Genomic DNA, 18,240 nt, shown 5'->3' with positions numbered 1-18,240 from the left:
GGGCAATGGTCCTGTCTGCTACCATGGTCACCTTCCTCACCTTGTGCCTTTGCATGAAGCAGGGCCTTATCACAGCTTCTAGAAACAGCCCGAAGACCGACACAAAGAATCAGCTCCTTTGGTGTCCGCTGGCTCTTGTAGGCTGACGCGGCGGCCATTTTGCACACAGTAAGATCCCACAAACAGCATAGAAACAAAGAAGATAGGAGCAGGAGTAGGCCATTCGGCCCCTCGAGCCTGTTTCGCCATTTAATGAGATCATGGCTGATCATCCAAATTAAGTACCCTGTCCCTGCTTTCTCCCCATATCCCTTGATCCCTTTAGCCTTAAGAAATATCTCTAACTCCTTCTTGAATATATTTAATAAGTTGGCCTCTACTGCCTTCTGTGGTAGAGAATTCCACAGGTTCACTACTCTCTGGGTGAAGAAATTCCTCCTCATCTCAGTCCTTAGACTGTGACTCCTGGTTCTGGACTCCCCGCCATCGGGAACATCCTTCCTGCATCTAGTCTGTCTAGTCCTGTTAGAATTTTATAAGTTTCAATGAGATCCCCTCTCATTCTTCTAATCTCTAGCGAATATAAGCCTAATTGACCCAATCTCTCTTCATACGTCATTCCTGCCATCCCAGGTATCAGTCTGGTGAATCTTCGCTGCACTCCCTCCATGGCAAGAACATCCTTCCTCAGATAAGGCGACCAAAACTCCACACAATACTCAAGGTGTGGTCTCACCAAGGCCCTGTACAGAGGCTATGGTGAGATGGGCCGGTGAGGTTGAGGGAGATGGGGAGAATGTGGGCAGGTGGGGTTTAGGGAAATGGGGAGAAGGTGGGTAGGTGGGGTTGGGCGATATGTGGAGAAGGTGGGTAGGTGGTATTGAGGGCGATGGGGAAAAAGTGGTTGGTGGGTTTGAGGGAGATGGGGAGAAACTGGGTAGGTGAGGTTGAGGGAGATGAGGAGAAGGTGGGTAGTTGGGGTTGAGGGAGATGGGGAGAAGGTGGTTAGGTGTGGTTGAGGGAGATGGGGAGAAGGTGGGTGGGTGGGGTTGAGGGAGATGGGGAGACGTTGGGCAGGTGTGGTTGAGGGAGATGGGGAGAAGGTGGGTAGGTGGGGTTGAGGGAGATGGCGAGAAGGTGGGTGGGTGGGGTTGAGGGAAATGGGGAGAAGGTGGGTAGGTGGGGTTGAGGGAGATGGGGAGAAGGTGGGTAGGTGGGGTTGAGGGAGATGGGGAGAAGGTGGGTAGGTGGGGTTGAGGGAGATGGGGAGAAGGTGGGTGGGTGGGGTTGAGAGAGATGGGGAAAAGGTGGGTAGGTGGGGTTGAGGGAGATGGGGAGAAGGTGGGTAGGTGGGGTTGAGGGAGATGTTGAGAAGGTGGGTAGGTGGGGTTGAGGGAGATGGAGAGAAGGTGGGTAGGTGGGGTTGAGGAAGAAGGGGAGAAGGTGGGTAGGTGGGGTTGAGGGAGATGGGGAGAAGGTGGGTAGATGAGGTTGAGGGAGATGGGGAGAAGGTAGGTAGTTGGGGTTGAGGGAGATGGAGAGAAGGTGGGTAGGTGGGGTTGAGGGAGATGGGGAGAAGGTGGGTAGGTGGGGTTGAGGGAGATGGGGAGAAGGTGGATAGGTGGGGTTGAGGGAGATGGGGAGAAGGTGGGTAGGTGGGGTTGGGGGAGATGGGGAGAAGGTGGGTAGGTGGGGTTGAGGGAGATGGGGAGAAGGTGGGTTGGTGGTGTTGAGGGAGATGGGGAGAAGGTGGGTAGGTGGGGTTGAGGGAGATGGGGAGAAGGTGGGTAGGTGGGGTTGAGGGAGATGGGGAGAAGGTGGGTAGGTGGGGTTGAGGGAGATGGGGAGAAGGTGGGTAGATGGGGTTGAGGGAGGTGGGGAGAAGGTGGGTAGGTGGGGTTGAGGGAGCTGAGGAGAAGGTGGGTTGGTGGGGTTGAGGGAGATGGGGAGAAGGTGGGTGGGTGGGGTTGAGGGAGAGCGGGAGAAGGTGGGTAGGTGGGGTTGGGGGAGATGGGGAGAAGGTGGGTCGGTGGGGTTGGGGGAGATGGGGAGAAGGTGGGTAGGTGGGGTTCAGGGAGATGGGGAGAAGGTGGGTAGGTGGGGATGAGGGAGATGTGGAGAAGGTGGGTAGGTGGGGTTCAGGGAGATGGGGAGAAGGTGGGTTGGTGGGGTTGAGGGAGATGGGGAGAAGGTGGGTCGGTGGGGTTGGGGGAGATGGGGAGAAGGTGGGTAGGTGTGGTTGAGGGAGATGGGGAGAAGGTGGGTGGGTGTGGTTGAGGGAGATGGGGAGAAGGTGGGTGGGTGTGGTTGAGGGAGATGGGGAGAAGGTGGGTGGGTGGGGTTGAGGGAGATAGGGCGAAGGTGGGTGGATTGGTTTGAGCCAGATGGTGTGAAGGTGGCTTGAGGTCTATCGGAAACAGACAGGTCTTCGCTGGGTTCAAGGCCATTGATATAAGAAGGTCTTAAGCTTGATACCGAGAAAATATCAGGGCGTTAGTCGCCCGGACGGTGTGGGGTTGGGGGCGGTGAGAAAGGGGGAATGGTTCCTGTCAGAGGGCAAAGGGACTAGCCTCTTTCAAACTCTTTTCTTTGCACAGGTACCGTATCCTGAACCCAGCGGCCATCCCTGAAGGGCAGTTCATTGACAGCCGGAAGGGAGCGGAGAAACTCCTGGGGTCCCTAGACCTTGACCGGAACCAGTACAAATTTGGACACACCAAGGTAGGTGAGGGGCGGGAGCTATCGGCGTCGGTGGGAACCAGCTCCCTGAGATAGACATGGGCCCTTTGCAAAGGAGAGAGAGGAACATAAATGCTGAAAATACTCAGCAGGTCAGGCAGCATCTGTGGAGAGGGCGCAGAAGGCATATCTATAAGAGAGTTCTGTGGTGAGTGTCTCAGCTCCTGACTCCCCAAAGCCTTTCCACCATCTACAAGGCACAAGTCAGGAGTGTGATGGAATACTCTCCACTTGCCTGGATGAGTGCAGCTCCAACAACACTCAAGAAGCTCGACACCATCCAGGACAAAGCAGCCCGCTTGATGGGCACCCCATCCACCACCTTAAACATTCACGCACTCCACCACCGGCGTACCGTGGCTGCAGTGTGTACCATCTACAAGATGCACTGCAGCAACTGGCCAAGGCTTCTTCGGCAGCACCTCCCAAACCTGCGACCTCTTCCACCTAGAAGGACAAGGGCAGCAGGCGCATGGGAACACCACCACCTCCAAGTTCCCCTCCAAGTCACACACACCATCCTGACTTGGAAATATATCGGCCGTTCCGTCATCGTCGCTGGGTCAAAATCCTGGAACTCCCTTCCTAACAGCACTGTGGGAACACCTTCACCACACGGGACTGCAGCGGTTCAAGAAGGCGGCTCACCACCACCTTCTCGAGGGCAACTAGGGATGGGCAATAAATGCTGGCCTTGCCAGCGATGCACACATCCCACGAACAAATAATTATCTTTTTTTAATTTCGAAAGGGACAGTGGCAGCATGGATATACAATTAGCAGAGACAGAAAGCAGAGAGTTGTGGTGAATGGTTGCTTTTGAGACTGAAGGGGACATAGACAGGCTAAGTAAGTGGGCAGAGATTTGGCAGATGGAATACAATACTGGAAAGTGTGAGGTTATGCACTTTGGCAGGAAAAATCGTAGAGCAAGTTATTATCTTAATGGCAAGAAACTGGAAAGTACTGAAGTACAAAGGGTTCTGGGGGTCCTGGTGCACGAAACTCAAAAGGTTAGTATGCAGGTGCAGCAAGTGATTAAGAAGGCCAATGGAATGTTGGCTTTTATTGCTAGGGGGATAGAATATAAAAATAGGGAGGTATTGCTTCAGTTGTACAAGGTATTGGTGAGACCGCACCTGGAATACTGCATACAGTTTTGGTGTCCATACTTAAGAAAGGACATACTTGCTCTCGAGTCAGTATAGAAGGTTCACTCGATTAATCCCGGGGATGAGGGGATGGACATATGAGGAGAGGTTGAGTAGATTGGGACTCTACTCATTGGAGTTCAGAAGAATGAGAGGCGATCTTATTGAAACATATAAGATTGTGAAGGGGTTGGATCGGGTGGATGCAGGGAGGATGTTCCAGATGATGGGTGAAACTAGAACTAGGGGGCATAGTCTTAGAATAAGAGGCTGCTCTTTCAAAACTGAGATGAGGAGGAACTACTTCACTCAGAGGGTGGTAGGTCCATGGAATATGCTGCCCCAAAAAGCTGTCGAAGCTACATCATTACATAAATTTAAAACAGAAATAGACAGTTTCCTAGTAGAAAAGGGAATTAAAGGTTACGGGGAGCGGGCAGGAATTTGGACATGAGTCTAGGTTCGGATAGGTCATGGCCCTGTGGGTAGCGGAGCCAGCCCAGGGGCCGTGTAGCCTGATCCTGCTCCTGTTTTCGTGTGTCTAATGCTGTTAGATTCAGGAGATAGTCCTGTCATAGTGGATTGGCGGTTAGGATCAGATCAGCCATGATCTTATTGAATGGCGGAGCAGGCTCGAGGGGCCGATTGGCCTACTCCTGCTCCTATTTCTTATGTTCTTATGTTCTTATATACAGTGGTGTTCCCCAGGGCTCGGTTCTTTTTGATATATATTAATGACCTGGACTTGGGAATACAGAGATGCTGAGGTCCAGAGGGATCTGGGTGTCCTTGTACATGAAACACAAAATGTTAGCATGCAGGTACAGCAAATAATTAGGAAGGCAGATGGAGTGTTACTTCATCTGCAAGCATCTGAATCATACCCCCTATATTCAAGTCTAAATCATTGACATATACCACAAAAAGCAAAGGACCCAGTACTGAGCCCTGCGGAACCCCAGTGGGAACAGCCTCCCAGTCACATAAACACCCTTCGACCTTTACCCTTTGATTCCTGCCTCCGAGCCAATTTTGGATCCAACTTGCCACTTTGCCTTGGATCCCACGGGCTGGCCTGTGGTCGGGTAGAAGGCAGGAGAGATTAAATGAAGGGCAGACCTATTACCGGTAGCTGCTGTCCGAGAAAATGGGAGCGGTGGTTATGATCTGAACGTGTTGAACTCCATGTTGAGTCCGGAAGGGTGTAAAGTGCCGAATTGAAAGATGAGGTGCTGTTCCTTGAGCTTACGTTGAGTTTCATAGTGTAGGAGGTCGAGGACAGAGAGTCCAGAGTGTGAGTGGGGTGGAGAATTAAAGTGACAGGCGACCGGAAGCTCAGGGTCATGGTTGCGGACTGAACCGAGGTGAATCCGCAAAGCGGCCACCCAATCGCCGTTTGGCTTTCCCAATGCAGAGGAGGCCGCATCGTGAGCAGCAAATACAGTTTGCTAAATTGCAAGAAGTTTTTTTTAATCATTCATGGGATGTGGGCATCACTGGCAAGGCCAGCATTTATTGCCCATCCCTACTTGCCCTCGAGAAGGTGGCGGTGAGCCGCCTTCTTGAACCGCTGCCATCCCGTGTGGTGAAGGTACTCCCACAGTGCTGTTAGGGAGGGAGTTCCAGGTTTTTGACCCAGCGACTATGAAGGAACGGCCGATATATTTCCAAGTTAGGATGGTGTGTGTGACTTGGAGGTGGAACTTGGAGGTGGTGGTGTTCCCATGCGCCTGCTGCCTTGGTCCTTCTAGGTGGAAGAGGTCGCGGGTTTGGAAGGTGCGGCCGCAGAAGCCTTGGCGAGTTGCTGCAGTGCATCTTGTAGATGGTGCACACTGCAGCCACGGTGCGCCGGTGGTGGAGGGAGTGAATGTTGAAGGTGGTGGATGGGGTGCCTATCAAGTGGGCTGCTTTGTCCTGGATGGTGTCGAGCTTCTTGAGTGTTGTTGGAGCTGCACTCATCCAGGCAAGTGGAGAGTGTTCCATCACACTCCTGACTTGTGCCTTGTAGATGGTGGAAAGGCTTTGGGGAGTCAGGAGGTGAGACACTCGCCACAGAATACACAGCCTCTGACCTGCTCTTGTAGCCACAGTATATTTGTCATAGAGTCATACGGCACAGAAGAAGGCCATTCGGCCCATCGAGTCTGTGCTGGTGGCTGGTCTAGTTGAGTTTCTGGTCAATGTTGAACCTCCAGGATGTTGATGGTGGGGGATTTGGCAATGGTAATGCCGTTGAACGCCAAGGGTTGGTGGAGGTGGTGTTGGGGGGTGGACCAGGGTGTCGCAGAGGGAACATAAGAACCTGAGAAATAGGAGGGAACATTCCCATCACCTCCTCTCTCTGCGGGGGCGGGCTTTGATTCCCCAGGGGTCCCAGACGACACAAAGCTGGGTGGGCGTGTGTGCTGTGAGGAGGATGCTGAGAAACTCCAGTATGATTTGGACAGGTTGGGTGATTGGGCAGATGCATGGCAGATGCAGTATAATGTGGATAAATGCGAGGTTATCCACTTTGGTGGCAAAAACAGGAAGACGGATTATTATCTGAATGGCAATAGATTGGGAAAAGGGGAAGTGCAACGAGACCTGGGTGTCCTTGTGCACCAGTCGCTGAAGGTAAGCATGCAGGCGCAGCAGGCGGTTAAGAAGGCAAATGGTATGTTGGCCTTGATAGCGAGAGGATTCGAGTACAAGAACAAGGATGTCTTGCTGCAGTTGTACAGGGCCTTGGTGAGACCACACCTTGAGTATTGTGTGCAGTTTTGGTCGCCTTATCTGAGGAAGGACGTTCTTGCCATGGAAAGAGTGCAGCGAAGATTCACCAGCCTGATACCTGGGATGGCAGGAACGACGTATGAAGAGAGATTGGGTCGATTAGGCTGATATTCGCTAGAGTTTAGAAGAATGGGAGGGGATCTCATTGAAACTTATAAAATTCTAACAGGACTAGACAGACTAGATGCAGGAAGGATGTTCCCGATGGTGGGGGAGTCCAGAACCAGGGCTCACAGTCTAAGGATACGGGGTAAGCCATTTAGGACAGAGATGAGGAGGAATTTCTTCACCCAGAGAGTGGTGAACCTGTGGAATTCTCTACCACAGAAGGCAGTAGAGGCCAATTCATTAAATATATTCAAGAAGGAGTTAGATATATTTCTTAAGGCTAAAGGGATCAAGGGATATGGGGAGAAGGCAGGGACAGGGTACTGAATTTGGATGATCAGCCATGATCTCATTGAATGGTGGAGCAGGGAAGAGGGGCCGAATGGCCTACTCCTGCTCCTATCTTCTATGTTTCTATGAATTGATGCTTGTTTTGGGTGGCTGCTGATGATAGTCTTTCACCCCACACTCCAGGTCTTCTTCAAGGCTGGTCTGTTGGGTCAGTTGGAAGAGATGAGAGACGATCAACTCGCCCGAATCATAACACGGCTCCAAGCACAATCCCGGGGACTTCTCATGAGGATCGAATACAAGAAGATTGTGGAGCGCAGGTTCGTTACAGCCTTCTCGGGATAGCCCTGAACCCCCACGGGGCAAATAGTCCCTCCCAGCTTTGGACAGAGTGGGCGAAAGTGAGCACCGCACTTCAGCAAAGGTGTCACGGCCTTGGAGAGGGCGCAGAGGCAGTTTAAGAAAGAAAGACTACAGCGCCTTTCACGACCACCGGACGTCGCAAAGCGCTTTACAGCCAATGAAGTACTTTTTTGGAGTGCAGTCACTGTTGTAATGTAGGAAACGCGGCAGCCAACTTGCGCACAGCAAGCTCCCACAAACAGCAATGTGATAACGACAAGATCATCTGTTTTTTTTTTAGTTGATTGAGGGATAAATATTGGCCTTGGGACACCAGGGAGAACTCCCACTGCTCTTCTTCGAAATAGTGGCCGTGGGATCTTTTATGTCCACCTGACACGTTCATCCGAAAGATGGGAATGTTTACCAGAATGGTACCAGGGATGAGGGGACTTCAGTCATGAGGAGGGACTGGAGATGCTGGGGTTGTTCTCCTTGGAGCAGAAAAGGTTAAGGGGAGATTGACCAGAATGGTACCAGGTATGATGGACTTCAGTTATGTGGAGAGACTGGAGAAGCTGGGATTGTTCTCCTTAGAGCAGAGAAGGTTCTGGGGAGATTGACCAGAATCGGTACCAGGGATGAGGGACTTCAGTTACGTGGAGAGACTGGAGAAGCTGGGGTTGTTCTCCTGAGAGCAGAGAAGGTTAAGGGGAGATTGACCAGAATCGATACCAGGGATGAGGGACTTCAGTTACGTGGAGAGACTGTAGAAGCTGGGGTTGTTCTCCTTAGAGCAGAGAAGGTTAAGGGGAGATTGACCAGAATGGTACCAGGGATGAGGGACTTCAGTTACGTGGAGAGACTGGAGAAGCTGGGATTGTTCTCCTTAGAGCAGAGAAGGTTATGGGGAGATTGACCAGAATCGGTACAAGGGATGAGGGACTTCAGTTACGTGGAGAGACTGGAGAAGCTGGGATTGTTCTCCTTAGAGCAGAGAAGGTTAAGGGTAGATTGACCAGAATGGTACCAGGGATGAGGGACTTCAGTTATGTGGAGAGATTGGAGAAGCTGGGATTGTTCTCCTTAGAGCAGAGAAGGTTATGGGGAGATTGACCAGAATCGGTACCAGGGATGAGGGACTTCAGTTACGTGGAGAGACTGGAGAAGCTGGGGTTGTTCTCCTTAGAGCAGAGAAGGTTAAGGGGAGATTGACCAGAATCGGTACCAGGGATGAGGGACTTCAGTTATGTGGAGAGGCTGGCGAAGCTGGGATTGTTCTCCTTAGAGCAGGGAAGGTTAAGGGGAGATTGACCAGAATGGTACCAGGGATGAGGAACTTCAGTGATGTGGAGAGACTGGAGAAGCTGGGATTGTTCTCCTTAGAGCAGAGAAGGTTAAGGGGAGATTGACCAGAATGGTACCAGGAATGAGGGACTTCAGTTACCTGGAGAGACTGGAGAAGATGGGATTGTTCTCCTTAGAGCAGAGAAAGTTAAGGGGAGATTGACCAGAATGGTACCAGGGATGAGGGACTTCAGTGATGTGGAGAGACTGGAGAAGCTGGGATTGTTCTCCTTAGAGCAGAGAAGGTTAAGGGGAGATTGACCACAATGGTACCAGCGATGAGGGACTTCAGTTACATGGAGAGACGGAGAAGCTGGGATTGTTCTCCTTAGAGCAGAGAAGGTGAAGGGGAGATTGGCCAGAATGGTACCAGGGATGAGGGACTTCAGTGATGTGGAGAGACTGGAGAAGCTGGGGTTGTTCTCCTTAGAGCAGAGAAGGTTAAGGGGAGATTGACCAGAATGGTACCAGGGATGAGGGACTTCAGTTATGTGGAGAGACTGGAGAAGCTGGGGTTGTTCTCCTTGGAGCAGAGAAGGTTAAGGGGAGATTGACCAGAATGGTACCAGGGATGAGGGACTTCAGTTATGTGGAGAGACTGGAGAAGCTGGGGTTGTTCTCCTTAGAGCAGAGAAGGTTAAGGGGAGATTGACCAGAATGGTACCAGGGATGAGGGACTTCAGTTATGTGGAGAGACTGGAGAAGCTGGGATTGTTCTCCTTGGAGCAGAGAAGGTTAAGAGGAGATTGACCAGAATGGTACCAGGGATGAGGGACTTCAGTTACGTGGAGAGACTGGAGAAGCTGGGATTGTTCTCCTTAGAGCAGAGAAGGTTAAGGGGAGATTGACCAGAATGGTACCAGGGATGAGGGGACTTCAGTTATGAGGAGAGACTGGAGAAGCTGGGATTGTTCTCCTTGGAGCAGAGAAGGTTAAGGGGAGATTGACCAGAATGGTACCAGGGATGAGGGACTTCAGTTATGTGGAGAGACTGGAGAAGTTGGGATTGTTCTCCTTAGAGCAGAGAAGGTTAAGAGGAGATTGACCAGAATGGTACCAGGGATGAGGGACTTCATTTACCTGGAGAGTCTCGAGAAGCTGTGGTTGTTCTCCTTAGAGCAGAGAAGGTTAAGGGGAGATTGACCAGAATGGTACCAGGGATGAGGGACTTCAGTTATGTGGAGAGACTGGAGAAGCTGGGGTTGTTCTCCTTAGAGCAGAGAAGGTTAAGAGGTGACCTAATGGAAGTTTTCTAGATGATGAGAGGTTTAGATTGAGTCGATAGAGAAAAACTATACTCTCTGTCTCAATAACCAGAGGTCACAGATTCAAAATCATTAGCCAATAATCGAGAGGGGAGATGAGGAGAAATGTTTTCTGTCGGAGAGTTGTCGGGATCTGGAACACTTGACCTGTAACGGGGGAAGGGGTAAAGCTGATTCCATCAATAATGTTAACAGGGAATTGGAGAGGTGCTCGAGGATGAAGAACTTTTTTTTAAATTCGCTTATGGGATGTGCGCGTCGCTGGTAAGGCCCAGCATTTATTGCCCATCCCTAGTTGCCCTTGAGAAGGTGGTGGTGAGCCGCCTTCTTGAACCGCTGCAGTCCGTGTGGTGAAGGTGCTCCCACAGCGCTGTTAGGGAGGGAGTTCCAGGATTTTGACCCAGCGACGACGAAGGATCGGCGATATACTATACTTCTAAGTCAGGATGGTGTGTGACTTGGAGGGGAACTTGGAGGTGGTGGTGTTCCCATGCGCCTGCTGCCCTTGTCCTTCTAGGTGGAAGAGGTCGTGGGTTTGGGAGGTGCTGCCAAAGAAGCCTTGGCGAGTTGCTGCAGTGCATCTTGTAGATGGTACACACTGCAGCCACGGTGTGCCGGTGGTGGAGGGAGTGAATGTTTAAGGTGGTGGATGGGGTGCCAATCAAACGGGCTGCTTTGTCCTGGATGGTGTCGAGCTTCTTGAGTGTTGTTGGAGCTCCACTCATCCAGGCAAGTGGAGAGTATTCCATCACACTCCTGACTTGTGCCTTGTAGATGGTGGAAAGGCTTTGGGGAGTCAGGAGGTGAGACACTCGCCGCAGAATACCCAGCCTCTGACCTGCTCTTGTTGCCACAGTATTTATGTGACTGGTCCAGTTAAGTTTCTGGTCAATGGTGAACCCCAGGATGTTCACAGGGGTTACGGACAAAAAGCAGGGGAGTGTGTGAGAGAAGGGGTTAGAGGGACCTCCCCAGATACAGGAGTGTGAGAGAGGTTAGAGGGACATCCCCAGATACAGGTGTGTGAGAGAGGTTAGAGGGACATCCCTAGATACAGGAGTGAGAGAGAGGGGTTAGAGGGACCTCCCCAGATACAGGAGTGTGTAAGAGAGGGGTAGAGGGACCTCCCCAGATACAGGAGTGTGAGAGAGGTGTTAGAGGGACCTCCCCAGATACAGGAGTGTGAGAGAGGGGTTAGAGGGACCTCCCCAGATACAGGAGTGTGAGATAGTAGGTTAGAGGGACCACCCTAGATACATGAGTGTGAGATAGGAGGTTGGAGAGACCTCCCTAGATACAGGAGTGTGTGAGAGGGGTTAGTGGGACCTCCCTAGATGCGGGAGTGTGAGATAGTAGGTTAGAGGGACCTCCCTCGACGCGGCAGTGTGAGATAGTAGGTTAGAGGGACCTCCCTCGATACGGCAGTGTGAGATAGTAGGTTAGAGGGACCTCCCTCGACGCGGCAGTGTGAGATAGTAGGTTAGAGGGACCTCCCTAGATGCGGGAGTGTGAGATAGTAGGTTAGAGGGACCTCCCTAGATGCGGGAGTGTGAGATGGTAGGTTAGAGGGACCTCCCTCGATACGGCAGTGTGAGATAGTAGGTTAGAGGGTCCTCCCTAGATGCAGGAGTGTGAGATAGTAGGTTAGAGGGACCTCCCTAGATGTGGGAGCAAATTCAACTCGTGGTTGGACTTGGGCTTGAGTGAAGGTCTAGCGTCGGTGAGAGGTTGATGAGGGTTCTTGTAGTCAGCTTGGAAATTGGACGTGGAACTGGGAGGTCCACCTGAGACCAGGTTTGCTAATGAGGTCGCTTCTTGTGCCCCAACCCAATTTTCTTCATCTAGAACACATCACCCCCAACTCCAACGCGGATGGGACAAGAGGGGCAAGGAACAAACGGTTAACGCTTCTCTCTATGACTTCCCCCCCTCTCACCCACCCCCCCACACACAGAGATGCGTTGCTGGTCATCCAGTGGAACGTCCGGGCGTTCATGGGCGTCAAGAACTGGCCCTGGATGAAGCTCTACTTCAAGATCAAGCCCCTGCTGAAATCGGCCGAGTCGGAGAAAGAGATGGCCAACATGAAGGACGAGTTCCTCAAACTCAAAGAAGCCCTGGAGAAGTCCGAGGCCAGGCGGAAGGAGCTGGAGGAGAAGATGGTCTCGCTGCTGCAGGAGAAGAACGACCTGCACCTGCAGGTCCAGACGGTGAGGATGGGGGGGCAGGGGTGGGGCGGGGGTGTTCCTTTCTCCGTCCCTGGTTACCCAGTCAAGCATTCCCAACGGGTCAAGGAGCTCTCGGGGGCGTGGGTGGGATTGACCCCTTGTAAGCTTTGGATCACAGGTCACACACAGATACCCAAAGGGTCTTAGGAGTTGAAAGGCATTTTAACAAAGAGCCACAGCTCAAAGCATAATCTGATATTACATGCGGTTAAGATAAGAACACTCTCCACTTGCCTGGATGAGTGCAGCTCCAACAACACTCAAGAAGCTCGACATCATCCAGGACAAAGCAGCCCGCTTGATTGGCAACCCATCCACCACCTTAACATAGAATCATAGAAACATAGAAGATAGGAGCAGGAGTAGGCCATTCGGCCCCTTGAGCCATTAAAAACATTTTTTAAAATTCATTGATGAGATGTGGGTGTCGCTGGCCAGGCCTGCATTTAGTGCCCATCCCTAATTGCCCTTGAGAAGATGGTAGTGAGTCGCCTTCTTGAACCGCTACAGTCAATATGGTGTAGGTACACCCACAATGCTGTTAGGAAGGGAGTTCCAGGATTTTGGCCCAGCGACAGTGAAGGAACGGCGATACAGGTCCAAGTCAGGATGGTGTGTGGCTTGGAGGGGAACTTGTAGGTGGTGATGTTCCCATGCGTCTGCTGCCCTTGTCCTTCTAAGTGGTAGAGGTCGCGGGTTTGGAAGGTGCTGTTGAAGGAGCTTTGGCGAGTTGCTGCAGTGCATCTTGTAGATGGTACACACTGTAGCCACAGTGCGCCGGTGGTGGAGGGAGTGAATGTTGAAGGTGGTGGATGGAGTGCCAATCAAGCGGGCTGCTTTATCCTGAATGGTGTCGAGCTTCTTGAGTGTTGTTGGAGCTGCACTCATCCAGGCAAGTGGAGAGTATTCCATCACACTCCTGACTTGTGCCTTGTAGATGGTGGAAAGGTTTTGGGGAGTCAGGAGGTGAGACACTCGCCGCAGAATACCCAGCCTCTGGCCTGCTCTTGTAGCCACAGTATTTATATGGCTGGTCCTGTTCAGTTTCTGATCAATGGTAACCCCCAGGATGTTGATAGTGGGGGATTCAGCGATGGTAATGCCATTGAATGTCAAAGGGAGATGGTTAGAGTCTCGCTTGTTGGAGATGGTCATTGCCTGGCACTTGTGTGGTGCGAATGTTACTTGCCACTTGTCAGCCCAAGTCTGAATGTTGTCCAGGTCTTGCTGCATATGGACACGGACTGCGTCAGTATCTGACGAGTCTCGAATGGTGCTGAACAGTGTGCAATCATCAGCGAACATCCCCACTTCTGACCTTATGATGGAGGGAAGGTCATTTATGAAACAGCTGAAGATGGTTGGGCCTAGGACACTGCCCTGAGGAACTCCTGCAGTGATGTCATGTGATTGAGATGAATGACCTCCAACAACCACAGCCAACTTCCTTTGTGCTAGGTATGATTCCAACCAATGGAGAGTTTTCCCCTTGATTCCCATTGACTTCAGTTTTGCTAGGGCTCCTTGATGCCACACTCGATCAAATGCTGCCTTGATGTCAAGGGCAGTCACTCTCACCTCGCCTCTTGAGTTCAGCTCTTTTGTCCATGTTTGGACCAAGGCTGTAATGAGCCTGTTCCGCCATTTAATGAGATCATGGCTGATCATCCAAATTCAATACCCTGTCCCTGCCTTCTCCCCTTATCCCTTGATCCCTTTAGCCTGAAGAAATATATCTAACTCCTTCTTGAATATATTTAATGAATTGGCCTCCACTGCCTTCTGTGGTAGAGAATTCCACAGGTTCACCACTCTCTGGGTGAAGAAATTCCTCCTCATCTCAGTCCTAAATGTCTTACCCCTTATCCTTAGACTGTGACCCCTGGTTCTGGACTCCCCGACCATCGGGAACATCCTTCCTGCATCTAGTCTGTCTAGTCCTGTTAGAATTTTATAAGTTTCAATGAGATCCCCTCTCATTCTTCTAAACTCCAGCAATTATAAGCCCAATCAACCCAATCTCTCCTCATACGTCATTCCTGCCATCCCAGGTATCAGTCTGGTGAATCTTCGCTGCACTCCCTCCATGGCAAGAACATCCTTCCTCAGATAAGGCGACCAAAACTGCACACAATACTCAAGGTGTGGTCTCACCAAGGCCGTGTACAACTGCAGCAAGACATCCTTGTTCTTGTACTTGAACCCTCTTGCTACGAAGGCCAACATACCATTTGCCTGCTTAACCGTCTGCTGCACCTGCATGCTTACCTTCAGCGACTGGTGCACAAGGACACCCAGGTCTCGTTGCACTTCCCCTTCTCCCAATCTATTGCTGTTCAGATAATAATCTGCCTTCCTGTTTTTGCCACCAAAATGGATAACCTCACATTTATCCACGTTATATTGCATCTGCCATGCTTCTGCCCAATCACCCAACCTGTCCAAATCATACTGGAGTTTCTCAGCATCCTCCTCACAGCACACACGCCCACCCAGCTTTTTGTCGTCTGCAAACTTGGAGATATTACATCTAGTTCCGTCGTCTAGATCATTAATATATATTGTGAATAGCTGGGGTCCTAGGACTGATCCCTGCGGTACCCCACTAGTCACTGCCCGCCACTTGGAAAAAGACCCGTTTATTCCAACTCTTTGCTCCCTGTCTGCCAACCAGTTCTCTATCCAAGTCAGTACCTTGCCCCCAATCCCATGTGTTTTAACTTTATACACTAATCTCTTAAACATTCACTCCCTCCGCCACCGGCGCACCGTGGCTGCAGTGTGTACCATCTACAAGATGCACTGCAGCAACTCGCCAAGGCTTCTTCGGCAGCACCTCCCAAACCCGCGACCTCTTCCACCTAGAAGGGCAAGGGCAGCAGGCGCACGGGAACACCACCGCCTCCAAGTTCCCCTCCAAGTCACACACACCATCCTGACTTGGAAATATGTCGGCCATTCCTTCATCATCGCTGGGTCAAAATCCTGGAACTTCTGAACAGCACTCTGGGAGCACCTTCGCCACACGGGACTGCAGTGCTTCAAGAATGTGGCTCACCGCCACCTTCTCGAGGGCAATTAGTGATGGGCAATAAACGCTGGCCATGCCAGCGATGCCCACATTCCATAAAAAACGAATTTATCAAAAATATAATGGACCCACAACCCGTGACAGTAGAGAGCGCTGTACGACCACCCGAAGAGGAACGCCACGACTGGGCGGACGGACGATTAGATGCTCGACGAGACAGCGCGGAGGTCTCGGGTCAGCGGGTCTCTGCAACCCGCAGCAGCAGTCATTTCTGTTAGCTCGTCCCTCGAGCTGTTGGAGGTGTTAGGTTGTGAACCGGCATGGATCCACCTCAGAGGCTAAACTTGAGCAAGGTGTTTGGCATAAGCCAGCATTGATTGCCGCCTCGAGGAAGCCTTCGCCCCTCAGCTGCCTGACTATTTCCTTCTCGATCCCCCATTTTATACTTTATTTCGATGGGCTGGTGATTGCCTGGTGCGAATCATTTTCACCCTTCTTCGTCCCTTCTTAGGCAGTCCCTCGGAACCGAGGATGACTTGCTTCCACATTAAAAATGTGTTCGCAGGTGACTGATGAGTCCAATGCGGGACCTACAGTCTCTGTCACAGGTGGGGGCAGACGGTGGTTGAAGGGGTGGGTGGGGTGTGCGGGTTGACGTGCGCTCCTTGCGCTGCCTGCGCTTGGCTTCCGCTTGCTCCCGGTGAAGTGACTCGAGTTGTTCGGCGCCTTCCCGGATGCTTCTCCTCCATTTTGTGCGGTCTTGGGCCAGGGATTCCCAGGTGTCGGTTGGGGGATGTTACACTTTTTTCAAGGAGGTTTTGAGGGTGTCCTTGAAGCGTTTCCTCTGCCCACCTGGGGCTCGCTTGCCGTGCCGGAGCTCCGAGTAGAGCGCTTGTTTCGGGAGTCTCGTATCGGGCATGCGGACAATGTGACCCGTCCATCGGAGCTGATCGAACGTGGTCAAAGCTTCGATGCTGGGAATGTTGGCCTGAGCGAGAACACTGACGTTGGTGCGCCTATCCTGCCAATGGATTTGCAGGATCTTGCGGAGGCAGCGTTGGTGGTACCTCTCCAGTGCTTTGAGGTGCCTGCTGAGGCATACAGCAGGGCGCAAGCGGAAGCCAAGCGCAGGCAGCGCAAGGAGTGCACGTCAACCCAGGAACCCCACCCACCCGCCCCACCTGTGACAGAGACTGTAGGTCCCGCATTGGACTCATCAGTCACCTGAGAACTCATTTTTAATGTGGAAGCAAGTCATCCTCGGTTCCGAGGGACTGTCTAAGAGAGAGATAGATAGAAACAGAGGATGCCCAAAGAGACTTGGGGGTCCATGTACATAGATCATTCAAATGACAGGTACAGAAAATAATCAAAAAGGCCAGAGGAATGCTGGCCTTTATACAAGAACATCAGAACATAAGAAATAGGAGTCGGCCATTCGGCCCTTCGAGCCTGCTCCGCCATTCAATGCGATCATGGCTGATCTTCTATCTCATCTCCACTTTCCTGCACTATCTCCATATCCCTTGATTCCCTTAATATCCAAAAATCTATCGATCTCAGCCTTGAATATACTCAACGACTGAGCCTCCACAGCCCTCTGGGGCAGAGAATTCCAACGATTCACCACCCTCTGAGTGAAGAAATTTCTCCTCCTCTCAGTCCTAAATGGCCGACCCCTTATTCTGAGACTGTGGCCCCTGGTTCTAGACTCCACAGCCAGGGGGAAACATCCTCCCTGCATCTACCCTGTCAAGCCCTGTAAGAATTTTGTATGTTTCAATGAGATCACCTCTCATTCTTCTAAACTCTGGAGAATATAGGCCTAGTCTACTCAATCTGTCCTCATAGGACAATCCCCCCCATCCCAGGAACCAGTCTGCTGAACCTTCGTTGCACTCCCTCTATGGCAAGTATATCCTTCCTTAGGTAAGGAGCCCAAAACTGTACACAATACTCCAGGTGTGGTCTCACCAGGGCCCTATATAATTGCAGTAAGACGTCTTTACTCTTATACTCAAATCCTCCTGTAATAAAGGCCAACATACCTTTAGCTTTCCTAATTGTTTGCTGTACCTGCATGTTAACTTTCAGTGATTCGTGTACAAGAACACCCAGATCCCTCTGATCACCAACATTTCCCAATCTCTCACCATTTAAAAAATACTCTGCTTTTCTATTTTTCCTACCAAAGTGGATAACTTCACATTTCTCCACATTACATTCCATTTGCCATGTTCTTGCCCACTCACTTAGCCTGTCTATATCCCCTTGAAGCCTCCTTGCATCCTCCTCACAACTTACATTCCCACCCAGCTTTGTATCATCAGTAAACTTGGAAATATTACATTTGATCCCCTCATCCAAATCATTGATATAGATTGTGAATAGCTGAGGCCCAACCACTGATCCTTGCGGGACCCCACTAGTTACAGCCTGCCAACCTGAAAATGACCTGTTTATTCCTACTCTCTGTTTTCTGCCCATTAACCAATCCTCAATCCATGCTAGTATATTACCCCCAATCCCATAAACCCTAATTTTGTTTAATAACCTCTTGTGTGACACCTTATCGAATGCCCTCTGAAAATCCAAATACACCACATCTACTGGTTCCCCCTTATCTATTCTTCTAGTTACAACCTCAAAAAACAGATTTGTCAAACACGATTTCCCTTTCATAAATCCATGTTTACTCTGCCCAATCCTATTACTATTTTCCAAGTGCCCTGTTACCACGATCTTAATAACAGAGTTCAGCATTTTCCCTACAACTGATGTCAGGCTTACTGGTCTGTAGTTCCGCATTATCTGAGGAAGGATGTTCTTGCCATGGAAGGAGTTCAGCGAAAATTCACCAGGCTGATACCTGGGATGGCAGGAATGACGTATGAGGAGAGATTGGGTCGATTGGACTTGTACTCGCTGGAGTTTAGAAGAATGAGAGGTGATCTCATTGAAAC

General features: G+C 51.0%; 1 protein-coding gene across 1 annotated transcript in view; it reads left to right on the top strand.

Moving 5' to 3' along the window:
• The window catches only part of LOC147118181 (myosin-6-like), a 128,630-nt gene that overhangs the window by 42,873 nt on the left and 67,517 nt on the right, over positions 1 to 18,240 (top strand). Inside the window, exons 8-10 of the mRNA XM_085983672.1 lie at positions 2,598 to 2,721; positions 7,248 to 7,384; positions 11,973 to 12,228. Of these exons, the coding sequence (XP_085839798.1) occupies positions 2,598 to 2,721; positions 7,248 to 7,384; positions 11,973 to 12,228 (517 nt within the window). The remainder of the gene's footprint in view (positions 1 to 2,597; positions 2,722 to 7,247; positions 7,385 to 11,972; positions 12,229 to 18,240) is intronic.

The sequence above is a fragment of the Somniosus microcephalus genome, chromosome 4 (genome assembly GCF_052327205.1).
Source record: "Somniosus microcephalus isolate GS21.2 chromosome 4, FLI_Smic_1.0, whole genome shotgun sequence".
NCBI lineage: Eukaryota > Metazoa > Chordata > Chondrichthyes > Squaliformes > Somniosidae > Somniosus > Somniosus microcephalus.
This window is presented reverse-complemented; position numbering and strand designations above follow the sequence as displayed.